Source organism: Fundulus heteroclitus, unplaced genomic scaffold (assembly GCF_011125445.2).
Source record: "Fundulus heteroclitus isolate FHET01 unplaced genomic scaffold, MU-UCD_Fhet_4.1 scaffold_632, whole genome shotgun sequence".
Classification (NCBI taxonomy): Eukaryota; Metazoa; Chordata; class Actinopteri; order Cyprinodontiformes; family Fundulidae; genus Fundulus; species Fundulus heteroclitus.
Genome location: NW_023397069.1, coordinates 21921 through 46652, shown reverse-complemented (window position 1 = coordinate 46652; position 24732 = coordinate 21921). Strand labels below are relative to the sequence as shown.

Here is a 24732-nt window from a genome sequence, read left to right as displayed (position 1 = left end):
TGAGTTAAAAAATACACTAAAAGCTGTGCAGGGATATACTGTGTTTGACAGTATAATGAAGGTTTATCACTTCTACTAGGATGGTTGGGCAACGAAATTAAAGCATCATGTTGATGAAGCAACTGAGTTTTGCAGGAGCAAGGAATTTGTCCTGTAACTGGTGGGTTGCCAGTTCAATCCCCTTCACCATCCGTCTCAGTCATGTCTTTCACCCGTTTTGAGTGCTGGCTGTGGTCAGAGGGTTGCACTTATTGTATGACAGCCTGGCTTCTGTGAGTCTGCCCTCGGACAGCTGTGGATCTACCGTAACTTACCATTGCCAGTGTGTGAATGGTTGAGTGAATGAGTGAATGCGTATTGTAATGTAAAGTGCTTTGAGGTCCTCCAGACCTGACAAAAATGCTATACAAGTACAGGACATATAAGATTTAATGATAATTGGGCTGTGCACCCAAAAACATGACTATTAGGTTAATTGGCTTCTCCAAATTGTCCTTAGGTGTGAGTGTGTGTGTGAAAGGTTGTTTGTCCTGTTTGTCTCTCTGTGTTGCCCTGCGACAGACTGGCGACGTATCCAGGGTGTACCCCGCCTCTCGCCCAGTGAACGCTGGAGATAGGCACCAGCACCCCCCGTGACCCCATGAGGGATTAAGCGGTTTGGAAAATGGATGGATGGATATCATTAAATTCCACTAAGGTCTAATTTTAGAAGATGTCCTGGAAGAAACAAGATGGGCCCTCATAGTCCCCTGATTTGAACACTATTGAAAATCTTTGTGAGAAAAAAAAAAGCTATTCGAACCAAGAACATCATTTGCCTATGAGGAACAGGCTAAGATTCTTTAGGAACGCTGCTAGAAGCTGGTGTCTGGTTATGCATTACATGTGCAGTAGGTCATAACAGCAAAATGGTGCTTTGCTAAGTACTAGAGCTGCTGGTTATAAGGAGGATGAATAGTTTTAAAGTCATTAAAATGGCCATTTGAAAAAAAAAAAGAAATCTAAAACACCTGAAATTGTTCTGTTGGGCAACTCAACATGTGTTTGACTTGTCATTTCAAACAGTTGCAAGTTTTGCCAAATCAATCTAATGTGCAGTGAGGATTAACTAATTCTAGCTGCAACTGTAAAGCAATTGTTTAATTATCATAACAGATTTAAAAGCATATTATTGTGTATGTCCTCTTTCTTATTTGGAGTTGTTGCATTATGCTACTACATCAGAAACAATTTAACATCAAGAGTGTTATGTCAGCAATGTAGAACTTCAGCGCCAGTGAAACAGCTCTGAAATATAGTCATCCACCTGACAGTAAAACACCCTGGAAAGCAACCAAGTCGTGACAAAAACACACCAATTTTTTTAATTATTTGTTTTATGTGACCAGGGGCCTCATGTACAAAATACTGTGCAGCATGCATTTTAAAAGTTGGTAGTAGGAAGAAATCCTGAAACTTGAAGCGCACAAAAAAAATTCAGATGCAAACAAGTATATAAAATTGTGGACGGGTCACCACATGCGTTGCCTAGACTATTCTAGATACGGTGAAAAATGGTTAGTGGTTCACGTGCATCTTGGGCCTCCCTGATCTGGCCCCTAAATACATATACAAATCAGTATGAATATCTGGGAGGCACCCACCATGTGTCCAAAGAACCATAGCAACGGTGCTATCAGCCATCAGAGACACCTCGGAGGATATTTGTAGCGAATGACAGCAAACCAACCAGTTACCTTACTTGTAGACGTTTTGTCTCACAATGTCTATCATATCCAAACGCCGCTGTATTACTGCTGCATTGAGCTGATCATAATGGTGACATAATGGTACATTATAATGTACACCAATGTGCACACCTGGTCATTACTGGGATCAGTTAAAAAATAATTGCCCCTGACAATCTGAACTGGCTTAAAAGCCACTCGTCATCATGCACCAGCACATGGTTCTCAGGACACAGACCGATGCTCGTTTACATCTACATGTGACAAAAAACAGAAATATTAAGAGTTTACACCTGATTGATATTTCTTTGTATGAATTTAAACCATAAAAGATCAAATTAATGAAAAAATATAGGGATTGTGTGATTGAATAAAATTGAATGGAGTTATACTTTACAATATTCAGGTGAGTTTTAGTACTTATTGGTTGTTGACAAATTCAAAAGTTTTGCCTGGCTGCTGCACATTTTCACAGCAAGTCAAATGTTTGCGTGGACTACCGCAGGCTTTGATGTAAACTTTGTTTTTGTACAAGCCGAGTTGTGTATGAAACATTTTGCTGCAAGTGTTTTGTGCATACGCATAGTTCATATACGAGGCCCCAGATCAGGCTGCATAAGAAATTCAAAATCACGCACTTGTGGCGCAGCAGGTAGCGCGACCCATGTACGGAGGCCTTAGTCCTCGACGCGGTCGACCCGGGTTCGAATCTGACCCGCGGTCCTTTGCTGCATGTCTCTCCCCCTCTTCCACCCCCTTCCTGTCAGCCTACTGTAATTTGTAATTTGATTAAGGATCCCCATTAGCTGTTGCCATGGCAAACAGCTAGTCTTCCTGGGGTCCACATTAAAAACATACAGTAAAAAACAGTTACAAATTTAAAATTTTCCAAAAATGTAATTTCTTAAAAATTACTATAGGAAGTACAAAAGAACAAGTAAAATAAAACAGCCAATAAAACAAGAACAAATATAATAAAACAGCCAATAAAACAAAAACACTTCAGGGCATCAAATGGAGTCTCAGATTCTTTTTAAAAGATAATTTACTATCAGTGTAGCGGATGTAGTGAGGTAGATTATTCCAAAGGTGTAATGATCTATATATAAAGGATCTCTTTAGAGCATTGGTTTTTGGACCTGGTAAAACAAGCTGCCCATTACAAGAACCTCTAGTTTTGTGATCATGAACAGAATTACTATAAACAATTTGTGAATGTATAAAAGCAGGAACATTACTGCTCATGACTGACTTAAACAGGATAAGTGTATTAAAAAGCAACTTGTTCTCAACCGTAAGCCAGGAAAGGCAGGAATGCATCTGGTTGACATTAGATCTAATGTGGCAGCCCAGTACCAACCGTGCTGCCTTGTTCTGAACAACCTGTAGCTTTTTAAGGTAACCCCTGGCAGCAGATGTCCACACTGTAGAGCAATAGTCAAGATGACATAACACTAGACTATGAACTATTTGACATAAAAGGGGACGGGCCACAAAAGAGCAACATTTCCTTGCGGAACTAATTGCTCTTCCCATTTTCACAATAATATAATTAATGTGGTGAGACCAAGACAGAGAACAGTCTACCATCACACCAAGGAGTTTGGCACTTTCAACTTGTTGAACCATCAAGTCACAAAACTTTAAGTCAAGCTTTGGGCTTGCGGACAGCTTGTGCCTTGAACCAATTACCATGCACTTAGTCTTAGAGATGTTGAGGGCCAGTTTGTTACTCACCACCCAATCATATACAACATTCAGTTCTCGGCTCAAAACCTGATTTAATTCACCGCATGAAGGTGCAGTATAATACAAAGTGGTATCATCTGCGTACAGGACAGTTTTGGCACTTTTTGTAGCCCTAGCTAGATCATTAGTAAAGATTGAAAAAAGTAAAGGACCTAAACAGCTGCCCTGTGGAACTCCACACTCCAAACTTCTTCTACTGGAGAGGCTGCCATTCAGATAAACCTTCTGTGATCTAAAAGACAGGTAGCTTTCAATCCACTTTAATGCCGAATAATTAAAACCATAAAATTTAAGTTTCTCAGTTAATAAAGTATGGTCCAGAATGTCAAAAGCAGCACTAAAATCCAGGTACACAACACCTACCAACATAGATTTATCTATCGCTTTAAGCCAGTCCAGTCATATGAATCATTGCAGTAGAGGTTGAGTGGCCAGCTCTATATGCATGTTGAGAGTCTGTAAAAAGTTTGTTTTTTACAAAATAATCCTGAACTTGTGCATGTACCAATCTTTCCATAATTTTACTTAAAACAGGTAAAATACTTATTGGTCTGGAGTTCCCCTCATTAAAAGCAGATTTAGTACCCTTAGGTAAAGGAATAACTTTAGCCTCCTTCCAGATCCTTGGACATAGGCCCACATCCAAACAACGATTAAAAATATGACAGATGGGAACTGCTATGACACCAGCAGTCATTCTCAGCAATTTACTATCCAGGTTATCTAATTCAGCTAGTTTACTGTCAGGAAGAGAACGGAGCAAATGTTCCACCCTATGGACGTCAACTTGTTTAAATACAAATTCACAACTTTTACCTTTCATTATAATGTTCTTAATACATTCATATGATCTAATGTTGTGTGAAGTGTTCATAGTCTGCCTTAATTGAGATACTTTCTCAATATAATAGTCATTAAAATGATTAGCAATATCACCTGGCTTTGTGAGAATAAATCCATTCGATTCAACAAAGGGTGTGCACACAGTTGTGTTCGGTCAGTGTATCTTTTGGTCATTGGATTTTCGTTTCAGAAACAGGAATTGAAAAAACAAAAACAAATGGCCATTTGATTTTTGTTTTAAAATACAAAAAAGAAAATCGAAATACAAAGCGTTTGTCTTTTTCATTGTCCATAAGCGAAAAGTGAAATTTGAAAAATTATTTGAAATTCATTTTCCATTTCGGGTAAGAAAAAACAAAAATGGTTTAAAACGTAAACGAAAAAGAGGCTCGTTTGTTCATATTCCGAGACCGGAAGTGGTCACTTCTGCATTGCAAAAGCACCACATTTTTCAGAATAAAATGTCTTAAGAACCTTACGCAGATTTGATTTTAGACACGACAAAACAAGGCTTGTCATCCATACAAATCTCAGCGCAGATATCCCAGGTGAGAGGGGGAGTAAGACGATATTTTCTAAGAAAAGTGAGGCGATTTTCCAATGAACATGGTTGAGTTTACTGCGGTCAAGCCAGCCGCCACTGTGGACACGGCAGTCATGCCAGCCCTCCCTTCATTTTGAAGGTCATGCGAACACCATGCATTACGGTAGCAATGCCTGAGACTACTTTCCAAAATAAAAGCAATGTGTTTGACGTGTATCAACCTATTCTATTCTTTGTTTTGTTACACATGTGGACTTCAGTTAGTTGAAATAATTTCTCACAGCTTTATGTAATACTTCTTTATTATTCAAGCCTGCTGGTGAATATGGAAATATATATTTTGGTCATAGTCACTGTTTAGCCTGAATAATTACTAAAAAAAAATAGCCAACAGCCTTAAACAGGCTTGCTGTTGCAATGACTCAGAAAAGTGAAAATTTGCACAGGGATATTAAAACAATTGGTTTTTCTAAGTGACTACTTTCACTTACAGATAACAGATTAGGATCTTGACATGTTACTCATCAAAATCCATATACATGATGTGGAATTTCTAAATTAAACCCCTCCAAAATCTCTACATTAAGTCAATTTCACATAAGTTTCTGGCAATGTTGTTACTAAACGGTACATTTTCAGGGGATACTGTCTCTTCAGCCTGACAGTAGAACACCTCCAGATGTTGCGCAACAAATTTCATCCACATCTGATGTGGAATTTCAAAGTGAAAGCCCTTCAAAATCTCGCTATATATTCACTTTGACCTAAGTTACTGATAATGTTGCTACTAACCCTTATGTTTTAAGTGAAAATTTTTGATTCAGAGTGACAGTAGAACATCTCCAGAGGCTGCTCAACAAAGCTCATTAAGATTTGATATGATGTTCCAACATGACTATACTAACATGTACAGACTGGATGCGTTGAGCTATGGAGGACACTATATTGCAAAAGTATTCGCTCCGCCATCCAAATTATTAGAATCAGGTGTTCCAATCACTTCCATGGTCACAGGTGTATAAAAACTACGCATGCAGACTGTTTTCACAAACATTTGTGAAAGAATGGGTTGCTCTCAGGAGCTCAGTGAATTCCAGCATGAAGCTGTGATAGGATGCCAGCAGGCAAAAAATCCAGTTGTCAACTTTCCTCGCTCCTAAATATTCTTGAGTCAACTGCTGTATCATGAGAAAATGGAAATGTTTGGGAACGACAGCAACTCAGCCACGAAGTGTTAGTCCACGTAAACTGTCGGAGCGGGTTCAGTGGATACTGAAGTGCATAGAGCGTAGAGGTTGCCAACTTTCTGCAAAGTCAATCACTACATGATTCCAAACTTCATGTGGCCTTAAGATTAGCTCAAGAACAGTGCAGAGAGCTTCATGGAATGGGTTTCCATGGCTGATCAGCTGCATCCAAGCCATACATCACCAAGTGCAATGCAAGGCATTGGAGACACGTTCTTCTGAGTGACAAATCACGCTTCTTCATCTGCAAATCTGATGGACGAGTCTGGGTTTGGCGGTTGCCAGGAGAATGGTGATTGTCTGACTTCATTGTGCCAAGTGTAAAGTTTGGCAGAGGGGGGATTATGGTGTGGGTTTGTTTTTCAGGAGCTGGGCTTGGCCCCTTAGTTCCAGTGAACGGAGCTCTGAGTGTTTCCACAGACTAGACATCTTGGACAATTCCATTTTCTCAACTTTGTGGGAACAGTTTGGAGCTGGCCCCTGCCTCCTCCAACATGACTGAGCACCAGAGCACAAAGCAAGGTCCATAAGGACATGGATGGAAGAGTTTGATGTGGATGAACTTCACTGGCCTATACAGAGCCCTGACCTCAACCCAATAGAACACCTTTGAGATTAAATATAGTGGAGACTGAGAGCCATGTCTTGTTGTACACCATCAGTATGTGACCTCACAAATGCATTTCTGTAAGAATGGTCAGAAATTCCCATAAACACACTCCTAAACCTTGTGGACAGCCTTTCCAGAAGAGTCAAAGGCAGGTGAGTGAATACTTATACAATACAATATAGTGTATATTAGGTTTCTCAATGTATTGGAAACTAAATATTTTTTGTCATACACAGATAAAAATAATCATTAATATGAATTAAAAAAAATTACTAGCCAGTCTAAGAAGAAAGCACACAGAACATTTTTGTTGTGATCTTTCTATAATTTGGACAAAAGAGACTCTTAGTGGAACTTTGTCTTATTTGTTATTGGCTGAATGAATGTATCGCATAAAGCCTTGTTTTTCCGGGAAAGAAGGATGTCCAAGAATCAGCGAGAGTAAGTAGGCCTATGACTCTAAGATACAACAGTTAGATTCTGTCTCTTATTTTCAATATGAGAAGCCATATCACAAAGGATGACCAAAGTTTTATGAATATCGGGCTTGTTGAATCACAACATAAGAGCATCGTCCAGCTTTTTTGGACACACACACACACATAATTTTGATAAACTTTACAGTTGTTTTATGTTTTTAATCCACTTTCACATTTTTAAAAGTAACAAATCTGTTATCAAAAGAAAAGTATTAATTGAACCTGAATGTTAAGGTGTGTTTTACATTGATCACATTCTTGTTCAACAATAGCTGCATGCTACCCTTTCAGAATATTAACAGTGACAACATCAGATGTGGATGCAATTTGTTGAGCAACATCTGGAGGTGTTCTACTGTCATGTTGAAGTGACAGTATACACTAAAAACCATTCAATATTGACAGCAACTTAGGTCAAACTGACTTAACATAGAGATTTTGGAGGGCTTTTATTTTGGAATTTCACATCATGTAGATGGATTTCGATGAGTAACATCTTGAGATCTTAATCTGTCATCTGTAAGTGAAAGTAGTTACTTGGGCAAACCAATTGTTTTAATATCCCTGTGCAAATTTTCAGTTATCTGAGTCATTGCAACAGCAAGCCTGTTTAAGCTTGTATGCTGTTGTTTTAGTAGTTATTTAGGCTAAACAGTGACTATGACCAGAACATATATTTCCATATTCATCAGCAGACCTCAATAATAAGGAATATTACACAAAACTGAAATAAATTATGTAAACTAACTGTAGTCGACATGTGTAAAAAATAATAATAATAAAATACCCTGATGCACGTAAAACATATTGCTTTTATTTTGGAAAGTAGTCTCAGGCAGTAGGAACCATAGACATAATATAAGAGTAGACGCGTCATTGGGCAGGTTCTGCCTATGCTACGATGCGTCAGAGCGTCCGCCATCTTAAATGTGGCAAATCTGCAGTTACTCAGTCACTTAAACAGTATCAGAGGGACTTTATTCTCTGAATATACTTTGTATTCGTAGTATTGGTTTTTTTTTTTTTGTTGTTGTAATATTACAAGTTTATATTCGTATCCCTTTAGCTTCATTCTCCTGAATTTATTCTCCAAAAGAATAAAAGTATTTAAAATAATCTAACCTGGCTTTATTACTCCAGGAGTGAAATAGTTCTGCAAACTGTGATTATTCTGGAAATGTTCCCCCTTAATTCTCATAATATGACGTTTTTATCATAACATTATCACTTTTGTGTTTGTTTATTTTTACTTTATTGACCTAGGACTTTTTTTCTCATATTATTAATTTTACCTCTTTAATACTCATCCAAAAAGTCTGTTCCTAAAGGTTCACATGTGACACGGTTTTATGAAATAATGAAGACCACAATGTTTAGATTTAACAAATTGATCCTTATATTCATAACACATACACACACAAATATACATATACATATACATATATATATATATACATATATATATATATATATATATATATATATATATATATATATATATATATATATATATGTGTGTGTGTATATATATATCTATCTCTCTATATATATAGCCTGTGTTACCACTCTGCAGCTTTAGTGTGTCCAGTTTTGCAACATAGTGCAGCCTTAGTTTATAGAAGGCAGATACAAGTAGTGAAATCAGCCAGAATACATTTCCATGCAGCACAGGAATGAGGCAACTTTTCTGATTCACGTTCACAATAACAGAACTCAACTTTTTTCTGCCACATACAATATGGCGGTGACGTCGACGTGCGAACCTGCGCCCTATGACGCGTCTACGTATATATGTCTGTGGTAGGAACCACATCCGGTTTCCGGAGTATGAACAAACGAGCCGTTTTTCTGTTTCTGTTTAAAAGCTTTTTTGTTTTTTGTTACCCAAAATAGAAAATTAAATTCAAATAATTTTTCAAATTTTACTTTTCCCCTTTTGACAGTGAAAAAGATAAACGCTTTGTATTTCGATTTTCTTTTTTGTATTTTACAACAAAAATCAAATGGCCATTTGTTTTTGTTTTTTCAATTCCTGTTTCTGAAACGAAAATCCAATGACCAAAAGATACACGGACCGTGTTCCGACCCATGATTTCATTTAAAACATTCCATATTCCTCTACTATCGTGCCTCGCCTCATATAACCTTCGTTTAAAGTAGTCCCTTTTTTTTACCTTATTCAATTTTGTGACTTGATTACGTAGAGAACAGTATTTCCGCCTGTCATTAATAGATCCAGAAAGTACAAAAAGTTTTTTAGCTGAATCTCTCTCTGCCATTAGCGACCAAAGACTAAGGTCAAGCCAAGGGGCAGACCTATTTTTGACAACAAACTTTTTTAAGGGAGCATATTTGTTTACAGCATCCATAAACATTGACATAAATAGATCCAGTGCCGCTTCAGGGTTATGCTCACTACAAACCATATTCCAGTTTGCATTTGCGATTTCACTTACAAATAAATCTTCATTAAATCGCTTATAGGACCGTGTTAAAATGATTTTAGCTTTAGGCTTTGGAATCTTTGTTTTTCTACTAATAGCAATTATATTATGGTCACTAAAACCTACAGGCACAGATATTGCCTTAGAGCACTGGAGAGCAGCATTTGTGTAGATGTGGTCAATGCATGTCCCAGAAATAGTTCCATCACTACCAATATTTATTCTTGTGGGGACTTCAACAATTTGAGACAGACTACATGCACTCAATATAGAGAGTAACTTTTTCCTGTTAGGACAAGAATGCACCAACCAGTGAACATTTGCATCACCCAGCAGATAAATCTCTCTATTTTTATCTGATATCTTATCAAACATTTCACACAACCCAGTCATATATACAGCATCTGCATTAGGGGGTCTATAGAAGCAACAAACTAAAAGTGGTTTTAAATAAGGCACATGTATTTGTACACAGCATGCTTTGATGTCCTCCCTCATCAAATCAAAGCGTACTGTAATAAAAAACTAGCCAAAAAAAAAAGAAATTCAAAATCTGCAGCCACAGACATAGCCAAAAACGCATTTCAGTTTAATGCAATCATACTTATTCGTAAAACCTAACCTAGAAAAAAATGTGTTGGCTAAAGAATCTTACCTTAACACCAAGGATGGCATCTTTGAGTGCTGGTAACCGTTCTTCCAAATCTTTGCTGTTCATAACCATCTTCAGTCCCTCCAACAAACTATTCCGTGTAAAATTGCTACTGCTGCTGCTAACACTGCTGCTATTAGTTTGGTCAGGGCTCCTCTTCCTCTTTTTTTCAACGCCATGGCTGTTTTCACTACTAGGACTCCGAGACTTTGACCTTCTGACTTTGCTCTTACTTCGTTTTAAACTCTTCTTACTTCGGCTCCGACTGCAATCATGATTTTTGCTTTTAGCACGACTCTTTCCACGAACACGACTTTTGCTCCTTCCTCTACTTTTGCTCCTTCCTCTACTTTTGCTCCTTCCTCTACTTTTGCTTCTAGCTCTACTTTTGCTCCTGGCTCTACTTTTGCTCCTGGCTCTACTTTTGGCCCGAGACTTGTCTTGACTTCTGCCACGACTTCGGCTTCGGCTGTGGCTCTTTTTCCTGGCAATAAGCTTCTGGAGCTGTACATCTACTTTTGTCGCTTCTTTCAGCTCTTTAGCAGACTTCAAAGCATCCACCAAATTGTATGTCATATTCCCTTTGAGATAGTCTGGTAGAGGTTTGTTAGCCGCAATGCATTTCAGGAATTCCTCGCCAGCTCGATCACTAGAAATAGATAAGTTCAAACACACGTTAAGGATATAAAGGTACATAGCTGTTCCAGGTCAAATCATTATCCACAGACCTGTAGTCTTGAAGGTGGCGTTCCACAGTTCCAGGATTCCACGGTGCGGCTTGACTGTGGCGCAGTTCTGCTGAGGGCACAATCTTCTGGTTGCCTCGCATGGTACTAGGGTCCATAGAGAAGTTGCTACAGTGGGGCTGAGAGTATTTGGAATTCATGTTATAGAGTCATGCAGGACAGAACTTTAACCACCAATAGTATGAGTAAAAGTAATGTGTGGTGTACAAAGGATGACTAATTGTATTTTACAAGCTAGTCTATGTCATAGAAAATTGTTACCATTATTATTATTATTCATTTTAAAAAGGGGGCATATCATGCTTTTAGGTTCTTTCTTTTCACATCGAAATCATTCAGTTGTTGTCTATATAAAGTGTAACTGCAATGCTTTGGTCTAAATTCCTTGTTATTTTACCCCCACATCCCCCTTTGTGCCCCTGTTCTGAGCTGCGTTTGAGAGCAACACATTTTGGTTGTCTTTTTAAATCAAGGAGGCACTTCACACCTCGCCTCCTCCAGAGGGGTCAGCCACTTTTTTGTTTTATGTTTTGCTAGTATGCTTGCCTGCACGATGAATTCTCAGTATCTGTGCGTTCGCAAAAACAACAATTTATCTTGTACCGCTCCCACTTCAACGGTTTGTGACCGAACCAAAAACAGTTTTGGCCAATCCCAAAGCAGTAAGTCAGGACATACCCCTGTGACAAAGAAGTAGATGCTGAGCCCACAGCTGAACAAACAAACATGGCAGCGCAGGAGGACACGTGTGTAGCTGCTGCTATTGCATCGGTTTTGTCAGAATCCATGATTTCTTTGAAAGAACAGCAAGAAGTGCCGGGACCAGGGTAATGTATTGGGGTTTTTCATTGATGCCGTGTTTGGCTACAACCAACCTTTGGTAGGCGGGCACTGGGTGTCGTTTTGTTCAATTAGCTCGGAGAGTTCTGCTAAATGTCCTTCCTTTCCCCAAATGGATTCGATAGAAGTTGTCGTAGATTGATGATGTGCAGAACGCAGATTGCTGCACATCAGTCTGGCCAGACAGGTTACAACAAACTTGCTCAAAGAAATAAAAATTTGTGAAATTGGTAAGCCGAAGCGCATCATCTTGTTTAGCAGTCCACAGCAAATATTTTATGTAGTTGTTCTAAAACATAATAGAAAATGAGAAATATGAAGCAGCCTGAAAAAAGTTATCTACGCAGCTCATGGACGGACTACATGCAACTTTTCTGCATTCCTAGAGACTCAAGAGTGCACAACAAAATTGATTTAAGAGCTAAAGATATGTAGGTTGCATGACATGTCCCCTTTAAATATGCAGAATGTTTCATTAGTTTAAACTTTAGTCATGTACTAAAAACATTTGGACTTAATCTATCTGGGGGGACTTGTATATAAGAATGCTCAAATTAACAACAAATTATGAAAATAGACAGTAAATCTCAAAACACAAACACTGATAATATAACCACATAATTAAAGCTGGGGATGTCCCACTTGATTGGCCAATAAAAATTACTTATCTGGATACCATCAAATAAGTCATCATTCAGCTAGGCAAGTTCAAATTTAAGATATTCTTTACATGTACAGTGACATTATCTATGACTTTAAATTATTGGTTCTTAAACTTGGGTGAAGAAGTGACAGTTTAAGCTAGGAGACAACATACTTGGTGTGACCTTCAGAGAAACAAACACTGAAGGTCGATATGCCACATTTAGTTGAATCTGTTTAATCACCAAAGGTGCCAAGGAAGACATGCTGCCATATGTAAACTAAAGTGCTCCAGCATCACTTTCTAACATATCTGATGCTGCAGCAGTTTGATCACCAAGTAAGACAAGCTGCCAGATTTTTAGATATATGGCAAAAGTTGAGGATGCCATACACATATTGGGCCTGGGCGATAAACCGAAAATTTACCACAATTATCAACATCATTTTTCGTATGTCGTTATTTTTGGTGTTTTCAAAAAAATTTAAAGAAAAGTCATCTTGTTTTGACTGTGTATAGGTAGGCTATGCTTCTGTCCCTTTAAGATGCTTCGCTACCAGTACAATCTGTAGCCACGTGACTACACCCCATCCAGTCTCAAGAAGTGGGAGACGGCAAGGTTGAGAAAATAGAGGAAATCTCAAATGTTATAACGGTGGTAGCCGTGGTGGCGGTTGAGCTGCTAGAGGAGGAAGAGGAGCAGCTGTTAAGTACGTTATAGCCACATCTGATCTCTGGTGCAGTCGCACAATGGACCTGTTCATTAGAGTGCTGGAGACAGCAAGGATAAGGCCCTTGTCGGTATTACAACTGACAATAGCACAAATACAGTTAAAAGCTACCAAGCTTAGTAGATGGATGCGAGTGCAATGTTTTCGGTACAGGCTGCACCTGGCAATCGGTAAGTGTGCACATCTTAACGGAGTTATCTTTATATAAAGTTAACCTAAGGCGTGGCCTTAGGAGTTATGCAACACAATTTGCATTGTGTTGCATAGGGCATAGAAACCAATAGAAAAATTAATGGAAATCAAGGGTCCACATAATGTACATACAAATGTGTGTGTGTGTGGGGGGGGGGGTGGTTGTGTTACCGTCCTTTTATTGTTATCAGTACATATGTGGGGAGTAACTAAAACGTGACAGCAATGACCCAATAATGCAAATGGTCAGTATAATACTATTATGAAGGTAATCTTGTTCCAATAGGATTTGTGCATTATAAGCATGATTGTAGATGGAGTTAAATTCTAAGTTTTGTATTTGTAGAATAAAAAAAAATTACAAGTACAATTTTTTTACACCTGTTCAAATTTTAAGTACAAGTACACAAATTGTGTTCTGTGAGTTGCACCTCAAAAACCTCTCACATTCTCAGTTTTGCTCCAAATGGTCCAGAACTATTGTTGCAAAACTATTTGTGCATTGTAACTTTGGTGTTTTGTAATTGTAGATTTTTTTTAAATCTGTCACAAGTACAAAATAAAGTTACACCTCTTCAAATTCTTGAGTACAAGTACACAAATTGTGTTCTGTGAGTTGCACATCAAATATTTGTCATTCAGTTCTGCTACAGTTGGTCTAAAACAAATGGTGCAAAACAAATTCAAACACGTGTATTAAAATCTTCAAAAAAAAATTTTTTTATATTTTTTTCCTTAACACAAATACAAAACAACGAGTACGACTGCACGAATCTGTTGCTGTGAGTAACAAATTCAACTTTACAAGTTACGCCTTCATTTTGAGTTTTGACACAAACGCCCCAACGGTAAAAATGATCTGTGACTTGTGGGTAGTACCCTTGATCAGACAGCAGGGGGTGCTACGAAACACAGAACCACTCCATCTTCACCTCCATCAGATGGGCCAATACTTTTGGCAATAAAGTGTATGTATATTTTAAACCAAAAAAAAATAAAAAAATAAAAATAAATGCAGCGTCCTTTAAAAACGCTTGTGCTATAATTTAAAGCTGTTACAAAAGCTCACTCAAGTACACAAAACACAGGATTACTGGGAGTAATGCAAGATTCTTAAATAACCTGAAACACGAGGTGGAGCCACTGGTTACATTAAACAATTTAATATGTTTGACTTAACAGTTTAACAAAGAAAAAAAACATTAACCTGGCCATTACACAAGGTTAAAAGTATTCCTCTTCAAATTTACAGTTTGGTAATTGCTTTTTGGAAGTTGCAGAAACCTTTTTTTAGACCAACGCATTAAAATCAAAACTACAACAATAGAGTGGCAAATATATTTAAAAGAATTGATGCTGACTCGACAGCGAGACCGTTAAATCCAAAACAGAACTAATCAAACATCTCAACATTTAGCAGAGCAATCTTCATTTCACCTCCAGGCGTAGATGCACAACTTGAAGTTTCTATGATCCATCCAGATCTTTCTCTCTGAAGTTTCACTTTGTTCTCTCTTAAAAGCACAGAAACCGTGGTTAAAACAGACTTGAAGTAAAGTCTACACAAAGCAAGGGATCACTTCCTACAAGTGGAAAAATCATGACCATTAAAACACAGGAGACTGTGGTCATAAACAGTGCAAAAAATGGATACAGAAGTAAATCCAATAAAGTTTTGAAATACAACAAACTGAACATGTTTTCCCCCACTGACAGTAGCTGTTTAGTGTCTAAATCACCAGATTATACGCTGCTTCAGATTGTGTGTTCAAGTAGGCTGTTTTACTGCCCTGGTACAAGAACCCTAGGTTGAATGCCCGCATATGTACTGCTCACTGGAGCAAACTGTACTGGGACGTTTTTCCTCTATTCTATTCAAGGGGCACAACTAATTTTACAAGATGCTGTTCCAATGAGTGCAGACTGTTGAGTTGGCTCTTTCATCCCATAAGATTTAATAGAACTGGGGGCACAACAGAAAAAACATCCCATTAGAAACACAGAAACAATAATATTCAAATAGTAAATATAAAAGTAAATTTGGAATTCTGCTTTTATTAGAACTGAGCAATGCTAGATAATTTTAACAATTTCTAAATAGCTAAAAAATGTTACACCATATCTAGACACATGCATTTGTTTCTCCAAGTTGTTGCATAGGCCCCAGTACAAACTGCTGCGATATTAGGGCATCTCAAAAGTCTTCTTTCCCAACTATAGAACCAAATAATTTCTTAGGGGAGTTTAGTTCCTTTGTCTTATTTTAACCTGTAAAACATGAGAAACAGATTAATTTCCTTTCAAACTTTAATTAGATATAATTAAAACTATAAGCATGTCAAGGAAAACTAATATTAAGTTCTTGATCAAATAAATGCTAATAATATCTTACCTATATATCAGCATTAATATCTAAAATTGAGATTCAGAACTGTATCATTAACAACCAATGTTCAGGTGAACTTACCCTTTAGGTGTAGAAACCGACCAAGCTTTCCAATTCTTCGAGGAAAAAAATAGCCATTAATCGCTGCTGAAGAAAAAACCCCAACAAAATGTTGACGTTGCTTGAAAATCCACAGCATGGACTGCATTTCAAACGCAAGTGTCATTTGAATTTGCTTTTAGATTTGTTACAAACCACCTTGATACTGCAGATCAGCATAAAAACAAGCTGTTCAACATTTATAAGCACCTCTAAATGTGAATATTTCAACATTCATGCAACAATCACAGAATTTTGTATTAGCTTGCTCCAGTCAGTAGTGATTTCTGACCGCCCCAGGCTTCTAGTCTAGGCCGGCATTCAGAACCAATCTCTGCTCAACATGGCGATCTGCACCTCGTAATCTACTTTCAGCAGTTATCACCAGTTATTGCAGCTGTAAACTCGCGAAAATACGGGCAGAGTTGGTCCTTCTGCCTTTATTCCTGTCGGCTCCTAGGTCAGTCTAGAGTAGAAAAGACCCAGCAACGCAGGATGCACTCCAGCACGTAATGAGGTGGGGGTATATTTCAGCTGGTTGTACTCACCGTGTCTGTAGTGCGGCAGCGCAAGGTCTCTTTATAACTCCTGTGTATCGTCACTTATTTTAGAGCCCAAATAAGCAACTTGACTTTCAGAAACAAGCCCAAAAAAACGCAACACACGACTCGTGAAATTTACAAGCGACTTTAGAAAAAAGAAGCATAAAGTCGCCTATAATAAGTGGACTCTGCAACAGTGAGCGCGGGTCTGTTATGCTACAGTCTCTCCCGCACATTTAGCATTCTTGGAACTACGGAAAGCGTCAACGGTAAAATTCGACTCGAGTGAACGCTGGTACGACTTGCTGCCGCTGCTCGCCGGTATTTTTGTATTTTGTTGCCCACTGCCTTCGCTCACCCGTAGCTTTTTAACTTTTAAATGGACAGTGCAATTGTTTTTACTGGGAATACGGCCACGATTCGCCGGCACTACAGATTGTGTGAGTCCCAGCGAGGCTACTATAGGTAGCTCACCTGTCCTGCCCCTGTTTGAGCTTCACCTGGCGTTTTTTAATAATGTGGACCGGCAGGACATACATCCTGCTTGTCTGCGTCTGGATATTTCTACTGCCTGCTCACCTGCAAGTGGCGGGTTTGCTGCAGTATTCAGCCGATGACCTGCTCCGGCTCCACTGTCACTCGCTTGGACCTGCGCCCGAGGCGCTCCACCTTCACCCGGACATCACTTTCCAGCCACACCGCAGATACATCCACCGAGGGTCCCACCGGATTGTCCACCACAACGGTTCAACAGCAATAACATCCATCTGGTCCAGCTCTCAACGGTGGATTCGTCGCCCTCCATGCTCCACCAGCCGGGCTGTCAACCATAGCGTGTTAGCCCGCCTAGCTCGGTCAGCTAGCACCACCACCAGCTGCGACAACACCATACTCAACTTTGCTCTGCTTAACATCCGCTCACTGACAAGCAAGGGACATCTCATTCAGGACCTCATCACTGACCGTAAATTGGATTTTCTCTGTTTAACGGAGACCTGGCAACAGCCCCAAGACTACTCCCAGCTCAACGATTCCACTCCTAGTGGGTTTGTTTACATCTCTGAACCCCGTGTTTGCGGTCGCGGAGGAGGTCTCGCGATAATTTATCGCAAGAATTGGAAAGTCTCGCCGGTATCTGTGCCAGTCTCTAGCACGTTTGAATCCACTGTCTGCAAGCTATCTGGTCCAACTTCTACCATCATCGCTGCTGTCTACCGCCCCCAAAAACTGAATAGTGCCTTTTTAACTGAGTTTGCTGATTTTCTCACCCACCTATCCTCTCTCTCACCAAACTTAATTCTGTTGGGTGATTTCAATATCCACATGGACAATACCAATTTGCCTCTCACTTAAGACTTTACTTCCTGCGTAGAGAGTTTTGGATATCACCAATACACCACTACTCCCACACACTCCAAAGGACATATTCTGGATTTAATCTGCTGCTCTGACGTCATCCCTCTCAACATAACAGCTGATGAACTCCCCATAAGTGACCATTTTCTCCTCTCATTTGCAGTGAATCTTACTCTCGCCATCTCTAAAACATCCCGCCTCATATCCTTCCGGAACACAAAGAACATTGATCCCTCCACCCTTATCTCAAGTATCCACTCTTCCTGCCTCCTTGACTTCAATAATCTGTTCACCACCGATGATGTGGTCTTTCACTACAACACTGGTCTCCACAATATTCTTGACTCACTTGCTCCACTAAAAAACAGATTTGTTTCTTTCTCCGTCTCCGCCCCCTGGTTCACCCCCAATCTCCGACGCATGAAAGCCAAAGGACGGCAACTTGAAAGACTTTATAGAAAAACTGGTCTCACTATACACAAAGAAATGTACAATATTCACTATAAGGACTCCATTGCCAGCACTAAATCACAGTACTACTCCAGCTTAATCACTGCCAATCAAAATAGCTCTAAGTCACTTTTCTCTATACTCAACAATACTATCAAACCCCAGGAGTCTTTCCCCCCGCACCTTTACACAACCTCCTTCTGCAATGACATCATGTCATATTTCACAGGAAAAATCAAGAACATTCACCAGACCCTTGGATCAACGCCTCATCTCAGCACTTCAGCAGATCTCCCCACCTACAGTCATGGCCAAAAGTATTGAGAATGACACAAAGATTATATTTTCACATGATCTGCTGCCCTCTGGTTTTCATGTGTGTATGTCAGATGCTGTGACATACGCACAGAAATACAATTGCAATCATATTATGAGTAATAAACGCTTTTAATGACAGAATGATTTAATGCAGCAAGTCAATATTTGCATATATTTGCATTGACCCCTCTTCTTCAGGACCTCTGCAAGTCTCCCTGGCATGCTCGCAATCAACTTCTGGACCAAATCCTGACTGATAGCAGTCCATTCTTGCACAATCAATGCTTGCATTTTGTCATAATTCCTAGGTTTTCGTTTTTCTACCCATCTCTTGATGATTGACCACAAGTTTTCAATGAGATTAAGATCAAGGGAGTTTCCAGGCCATGGACCCAAAAGCTCTATGTTTTGTATCCTGAGCCAGTTAGATATCACCTTTGCTTTATGGCAAGGTGCTCCAACATGCTGGAAAAGGCATTGTTCATCACCAAACTGCTCTTGGACGGTTGGGAGAAGTTGCTCTCGGAGGACATTCTGGTACCATTCTTTATTCATGGCTGTGTTTTTAGGCAAGACTGTGAGAGAGCCGACTCCCTTGGCTGAGAAGCAACCCCACACATGAATGGTTTCCGGGTGCTTTACAGTCGGCATGAGACAAGACTGGTGGTAGTGCTCACCTCGTCTTCTCTGAACAAGCTGTTTTCCAGATGTCCCAAACAATCGGAAAGGGGATTCATCAGAGAAAATTACTTTACCACTGTCCTCAGCAGTCCACTCCCTGTACCTTTTGCAGAATATCAGTCTGTCCCTGATGTTTTTCCTGGAGAGAAGTGGCTTCTTTGCTGCCCTCCTTCAGACCAGGCCTTGCTCCAAGAGTCTCCGCCTCACAGTGCGTGCAGATGCACTCACACCTGCCTGCTGCCATTCCTGAGCAAGCTCTGCACTGCTGGTAGCCCGATCCCGCAGCTGAAACACTTTTAAGAGACGGTCCTGGCCTGGTCTTTCTTGGGCGCCCTGGAGCCTTTTTGGCAACAATGGAACCTCTCTCCTTGAAGTTCTTGATGATGCGATAGATTGTTGACTGAGGTGGAATCTTTCTAGCTGCAATTCTCTTTCCTGTTAGGCCATTTTTGCGCAGTGCAATGGTGACTGCACGTGTTTCTTTAGAGATAACCATGGTTCACAGAAGAGAAACAATGATGCCAAGCACCAGCCTCTTTTTAAAGTGTCCAGTGGTGTCATTCTTACTTAATCATGAAAGATTGATCTCCAGCCCTGTCCTCATAACCACCCATACCTGTGTTAATGGAGCAATCACTGAAACGATGTTAGCTGGTCCTTTTAAGGCAGGGCTGCAATGACGTTGAAATGTGTTTTGGGGGATAAAGTTCATTTTCTAGGCAAATATTGACTTTGCAATTAATTGCTGTTACACTGATCACTCTTTATAACATTCTGGAGTATATGCAAATTGCCGTTATAAAAACAAAAGCAGTAGACTTTGTAAATATTAACATTTGAATAATTCTCAATACTTTTGGCCATGACTGTACACACTCATTCTCCTCCTTCCATCTTCCCACTGTCACAGAAATTACAGAGCTCATCCGAAAATCCAAACCATCCACCTGTCAATTGGACCCCTTCCCAACACAACTTGTCAAAACCTGCCTCCCCTCTCTGGTCCCCCTCATTTCCGCTATCATCTGCACCTCACTTACCACTGGAACTGTCCCTACACCTCTCAAAACTGCTTCAATTAAACAGCAGTCAAAGTGAGGTTCTCATTGGCACTAAATCAACTCTTTACAAAACCAACAGTTTCCCACTTATTATTGACAGGTCCTCCATCTCCCCCTCCCCCCAGGTTAAGAGTCTGGGTGTCATCTTCGATAGCACCCTATCTTTTCAATCCCATATCAATAACATTACCCGGTCTGCCTACTTCCACTTAAGAAACATCAACCGCCTCCGTCCCTCCATTACCCCACACACTGCTGCCATACTTGCGCACAGCCTTGTCACCTCCCGACTGGATTACTGCAACTCCCTCATCTTTGGCCTTCCTCAAAAATCACTCCATACTCTACAACTGGTCCAGAACTCAGCTGCTCGCATTATAACAAGATTTCCCTCTATCCACCACATCACCCCGGTCCTCCGACAGCTCCACTGGCTCCCCGTGCAATTCCGCATTCAATACAAAATTGTGTGTGTGTGTGTGTGTGTTTTGACGAGCGATTAATGCGCGAAAAAGAAATGTAGGTGTTATGGTATAACAAAGTTAATGCATTAAAACTGTTTAAGCTCTAACCCAGAATATAACCTCTGCTAGCATAAAGCTGTGAGACAAAATCTAATACAGTATGTGATAGATGACAATTGGGTCAAATGATACCACATGAATTTACCACTGATGTGCAACAACTTTTTCTCTTTCGCGAAATGCATATTTGAATTGATCTGAAGATGAACTTTCTTCACAATAATGGTTTACCAGGCACCCTGAAGATTTTATAGTCCACCCAGGAAGTGTAGACTAACCTATATAATGTCTATGCCATGGGTTAAAGCAAAAATAATCAGTTTGACTGAAAAAATTTTCGAGTCGGCCCATATATTCCCGGGACCGTGGAAATAATGCCACATTAGTTCGCTCACTTGCTTATTGTGCAAAGTCAACTTTAACCAAACCTGGTAGTTTTACAATATGCAGTGACCATTCCTGTCTCTGTACCACCTTTTAGCTTCAGAGCCTTGGTGTCATCCTTGACAGCCCTCTCCATAATCTCCTTCACTTTCCACATCCATAACATCACCTGGTTAACTTTCACATTTGCAGCATCAAGTTCTTCCTTCACACTTTTGCCACAATGGTCCACAGTCCACTTCACAGTTTCAGCTCCCTTCCCTCCATAAACCTCCATAAACTACAACTAGTACAAAGGACAGCAGCTTGCATCATTACATCATCTTATTTACACCTGTACATTAACTTCACTGTCACATTCAGTATACATTAATCCTATGAATATACAAGGTCAACCGCAACCTGGACAATGCAGGACATAAACAACACTATGATCTCATACATTTTAGTTTAACACAGATCGCACATTACAATAATCACTCTCTGCTTTGCCCGTTATTGCTCAACAATTAATTATCACAGCTCATGAGTTTATAAAAAGGCATTATTTAGATTTTTTGAAGTTTAATAAAACTGTTTAATCCTAGCCCAGTGACTGGAGACTGGAGCCCACAACCCCCATGACCCTGTGTCACGTCGAGCTGCATTTCCCCATCAGATATGGCTTGACGTCACACCTGTAGGGAAAAGTCGGTATAGAAAATCCATGAAGGGTGAGATGTTAAAATTTTAAGAAGTTTAATAAAATTGCTCAAGGTTTATCAGAAAAAAACATAACTTGCTTTTAAATATGAATATTTTAATTAGCAAAATGTTATTAATATATTTCGTAAAGTTAAATATTGTTGAAGGTAATCTTGGCTGCAGTACTGTCTGTCTGGCAGGTGTTTTAGGGTCGGAGTAAAATTAGTCATAAAAGCTCTCTGAGAATCACCTCTGGCCTCATCCAGTTAGAACCTGCTCTCCAGTCCATGTTGTAGCTGCAGTTTATTTTTTTGGTGTAGTTTCTTTAATAATCAAAATCTTTGTCATTCTATTAAAGTCTAAGTCTCACATAAAATGTATTTTAACGCAGATCCATTCAAATAGTCACCAGAGTAAAGAACTGTATATTATATGTGAATTATAAGCGCCGTTTGGAAGTAATTTTGCTGTTTATGCAAATGAGCCAGAACATTCCTCAATCGGCCGATCCTGTGTGTGACGTCACACACAGAACGAGTACCGTGCATCCGGCAATAACACTGTCTGCTAACACTAGACTTTCTCGCTACCGACCAATTAGAGTTAGGGTTTGTGGCTTCCAAGAAGGTTTACTTGGCCTTGGCGGGCTTCTCGGTCTTCTTGGGCAGCAGCACAGCCTGGAAGTTGGGCAGAACGCCTCCCTGAGCGATGGTGACTCCTCCGAGCAGCTTGTTGAGCTCCTCGTCGTTTTGTAAAATAAAATTAATAAAATAAGGTCTTTAAACACATACTGTATTTTCTAAAAAATTTAAAAAATCATGTGATGCACATTTGCATTATTGATTGAAGTGAACTGGGTAAGACATTTTTTGAATTATTCAAAGGTTTAGTGTTATTAAGTTAAATGAAGAGGACAACTTTAGTCCTCTCTGTTTTTCACATGCCAGAGAAATGGGAAACAGCGAGTAAACCAAGGACAGATTCATCAATTCCCCATGCTGGAGGTGACAGGAGCGAATGAAGCCCATGTTTAGACCAAGGACTGCAGCTGACATCCAGACCAGCGCTGCCCTCCTCCCTGATTCCAGAGAGGAAGGACAAAGGTTTGCTGCAGAAAGTAAACTTTGTCTGGAGACTGGAGTCAAGTTTTGCATCTGGCTGATTCAAAGGAGACGTGCTCTGCTCAGCAGTAATGTCATCAGTGGAGGAAAGAAAAAGAAGAGACACTGATCTGCACAAGGTTGCCCTAATCCTGTTTTTCTGATGGATCTCAACGAGGAAGATTTAACCGTAGTGGATATGGTCATAAACGTCAGGGCAGAGGTTGTGGACAGTGGTCTCATTCTAATGCATGTCACAACTGTGGACAATTGGGACATTGGAAGAACGATTGCCCGCTGGAACCGCAGCAGCCTGGTGCCGGCAACTGACAGGTGGGGGATTGGACCCTGAATCCGGAGGCCAACCTCGTTGAGAAGGGACCTGCCAAGGGCCTTGAGGCTTCACACAAACACACACCGCTACACCTGTGTTTGAATGCTGAAATGGTACCTGCTTCTACTGATCCACATAGTTGCTCACAGAGGCCATCACACACTTAGAATGTGCCACAGCGGTTACAACAGGCACGTATCTCCACAGAGACCCCTGCCTTTTTAAAAAATGCCTTTAAAAATATTTTCTATGCTGGTAAAAGGTGAAGAAATTTATTTTGTTGTTGACTCGGGTGCAACTCACTCTTATCTGCTAAATGTATCAAGGAACAGCCAAAGCTTAGTGGTTGTTATGTTTATTCTGTCACAGCTTTCAGTTAGGGAAAGTTTTTTCTGTTTCTTTTAAAGTGTTCCACTCCTCAAGGAGTGAAGCTGAAGCATTTTTCTTTTGGTGTCTCCTCTATGTGTAGATTGGACATAATCATTTCAACCTCTGATGGACTGACGGTTCACACTCAGGACTCTGACTTTACTGCAGTACATTGGGCCCCAGATAAATCTTTGTATGCATAGGAATGGAGGCTTCCAGTTGGTCCTGTGCCTTAACATTTTGCCTCAGCAGTAAATGTTGCAACACCTGACAGTGACATAATGATTCAGATGACTTACATGGTACTTCCCTTGTGTCTGACGGACCTGACTTTGACTTGTGGAAACTTTCTCATTTAATACATTGATGATTTGTTAATCTGTACCGAATCAGCTAGTCAATGCAGGACAGACATGTTAAAATAGCTTTAACATCTCTATAAAAAAGGCCATAAAGTCTCAAAATCTAAATGCAGTTTGTGCAGGAGGAAGTTACATTTTTAGGCCATGTTCTTTAACATAAAAACAAAAAGTTGTCACCTCAGCGGATCAAAGTGGTTCTAAAAATCCTAACACAAATCACAAAGAAACAAATTATTTCATTTCTGGATATGACAGGTTACTGCAGAGCTCACATTCCAAACTACTCCAAGCTTGAATTTCCGTTGGCTGCTTTAATACACGGACGGGGACTGGCAGCTGCTGGTAAAAAAAAAAAAAAAAAAAAAAAAAAAATCACATGGACGTCTGAGGCAGAACTGGCTTTCTCTGCTCTGAAGGCAGCCTTGTCCTCTGCACCGGTGCTGGCTTTGCCAAACTCTAAAAAACCATTTATTCAAATGACAAATGAAAAATCTGTTTTTATGTCATCTGTTTTGTTGCAATCTCATGGTGACAAATTGCGACCTGTGGCCTATTATTCCAGTAAACTTCACACTGTTGCAGCTGGTTTACCTGGTTGTTTGCGTGCTATAGCCGCAGCCGAGAAAGCAGTGTTA

At 39.8% G+C, this 24732-nt stretch overlaps 1 protein-coding gene across 3 annotated transcripts in view; it reads right to left on the bottom strand.

Moving 5' to 3' along the window:
• Window positions 1-24732, bottom strand: part of si:ch211-195b21.5 — a 53680-nt gene that overhangs the window by 12933 nt on the left and 16015 nt on the right. For all 3 annotated transcript variants that reach the window (XM_021314167.2, XM_021314169.2, XM_012858512.3), the window contains 2 exons: window positions 11024-11160; window positions 10299-10944 (listed from right to left, as the gene is read on the bottom strand). In XM_021314167.2, the coding sequence (XP_021169842.2) occupies window positions 10299-10944; window positions 11024-11160 (783 nt within the window). The remainder of the gene's footprint in view (window positions 1-10298; window positions 10945-11023; window positions 11161-24732) is intronic.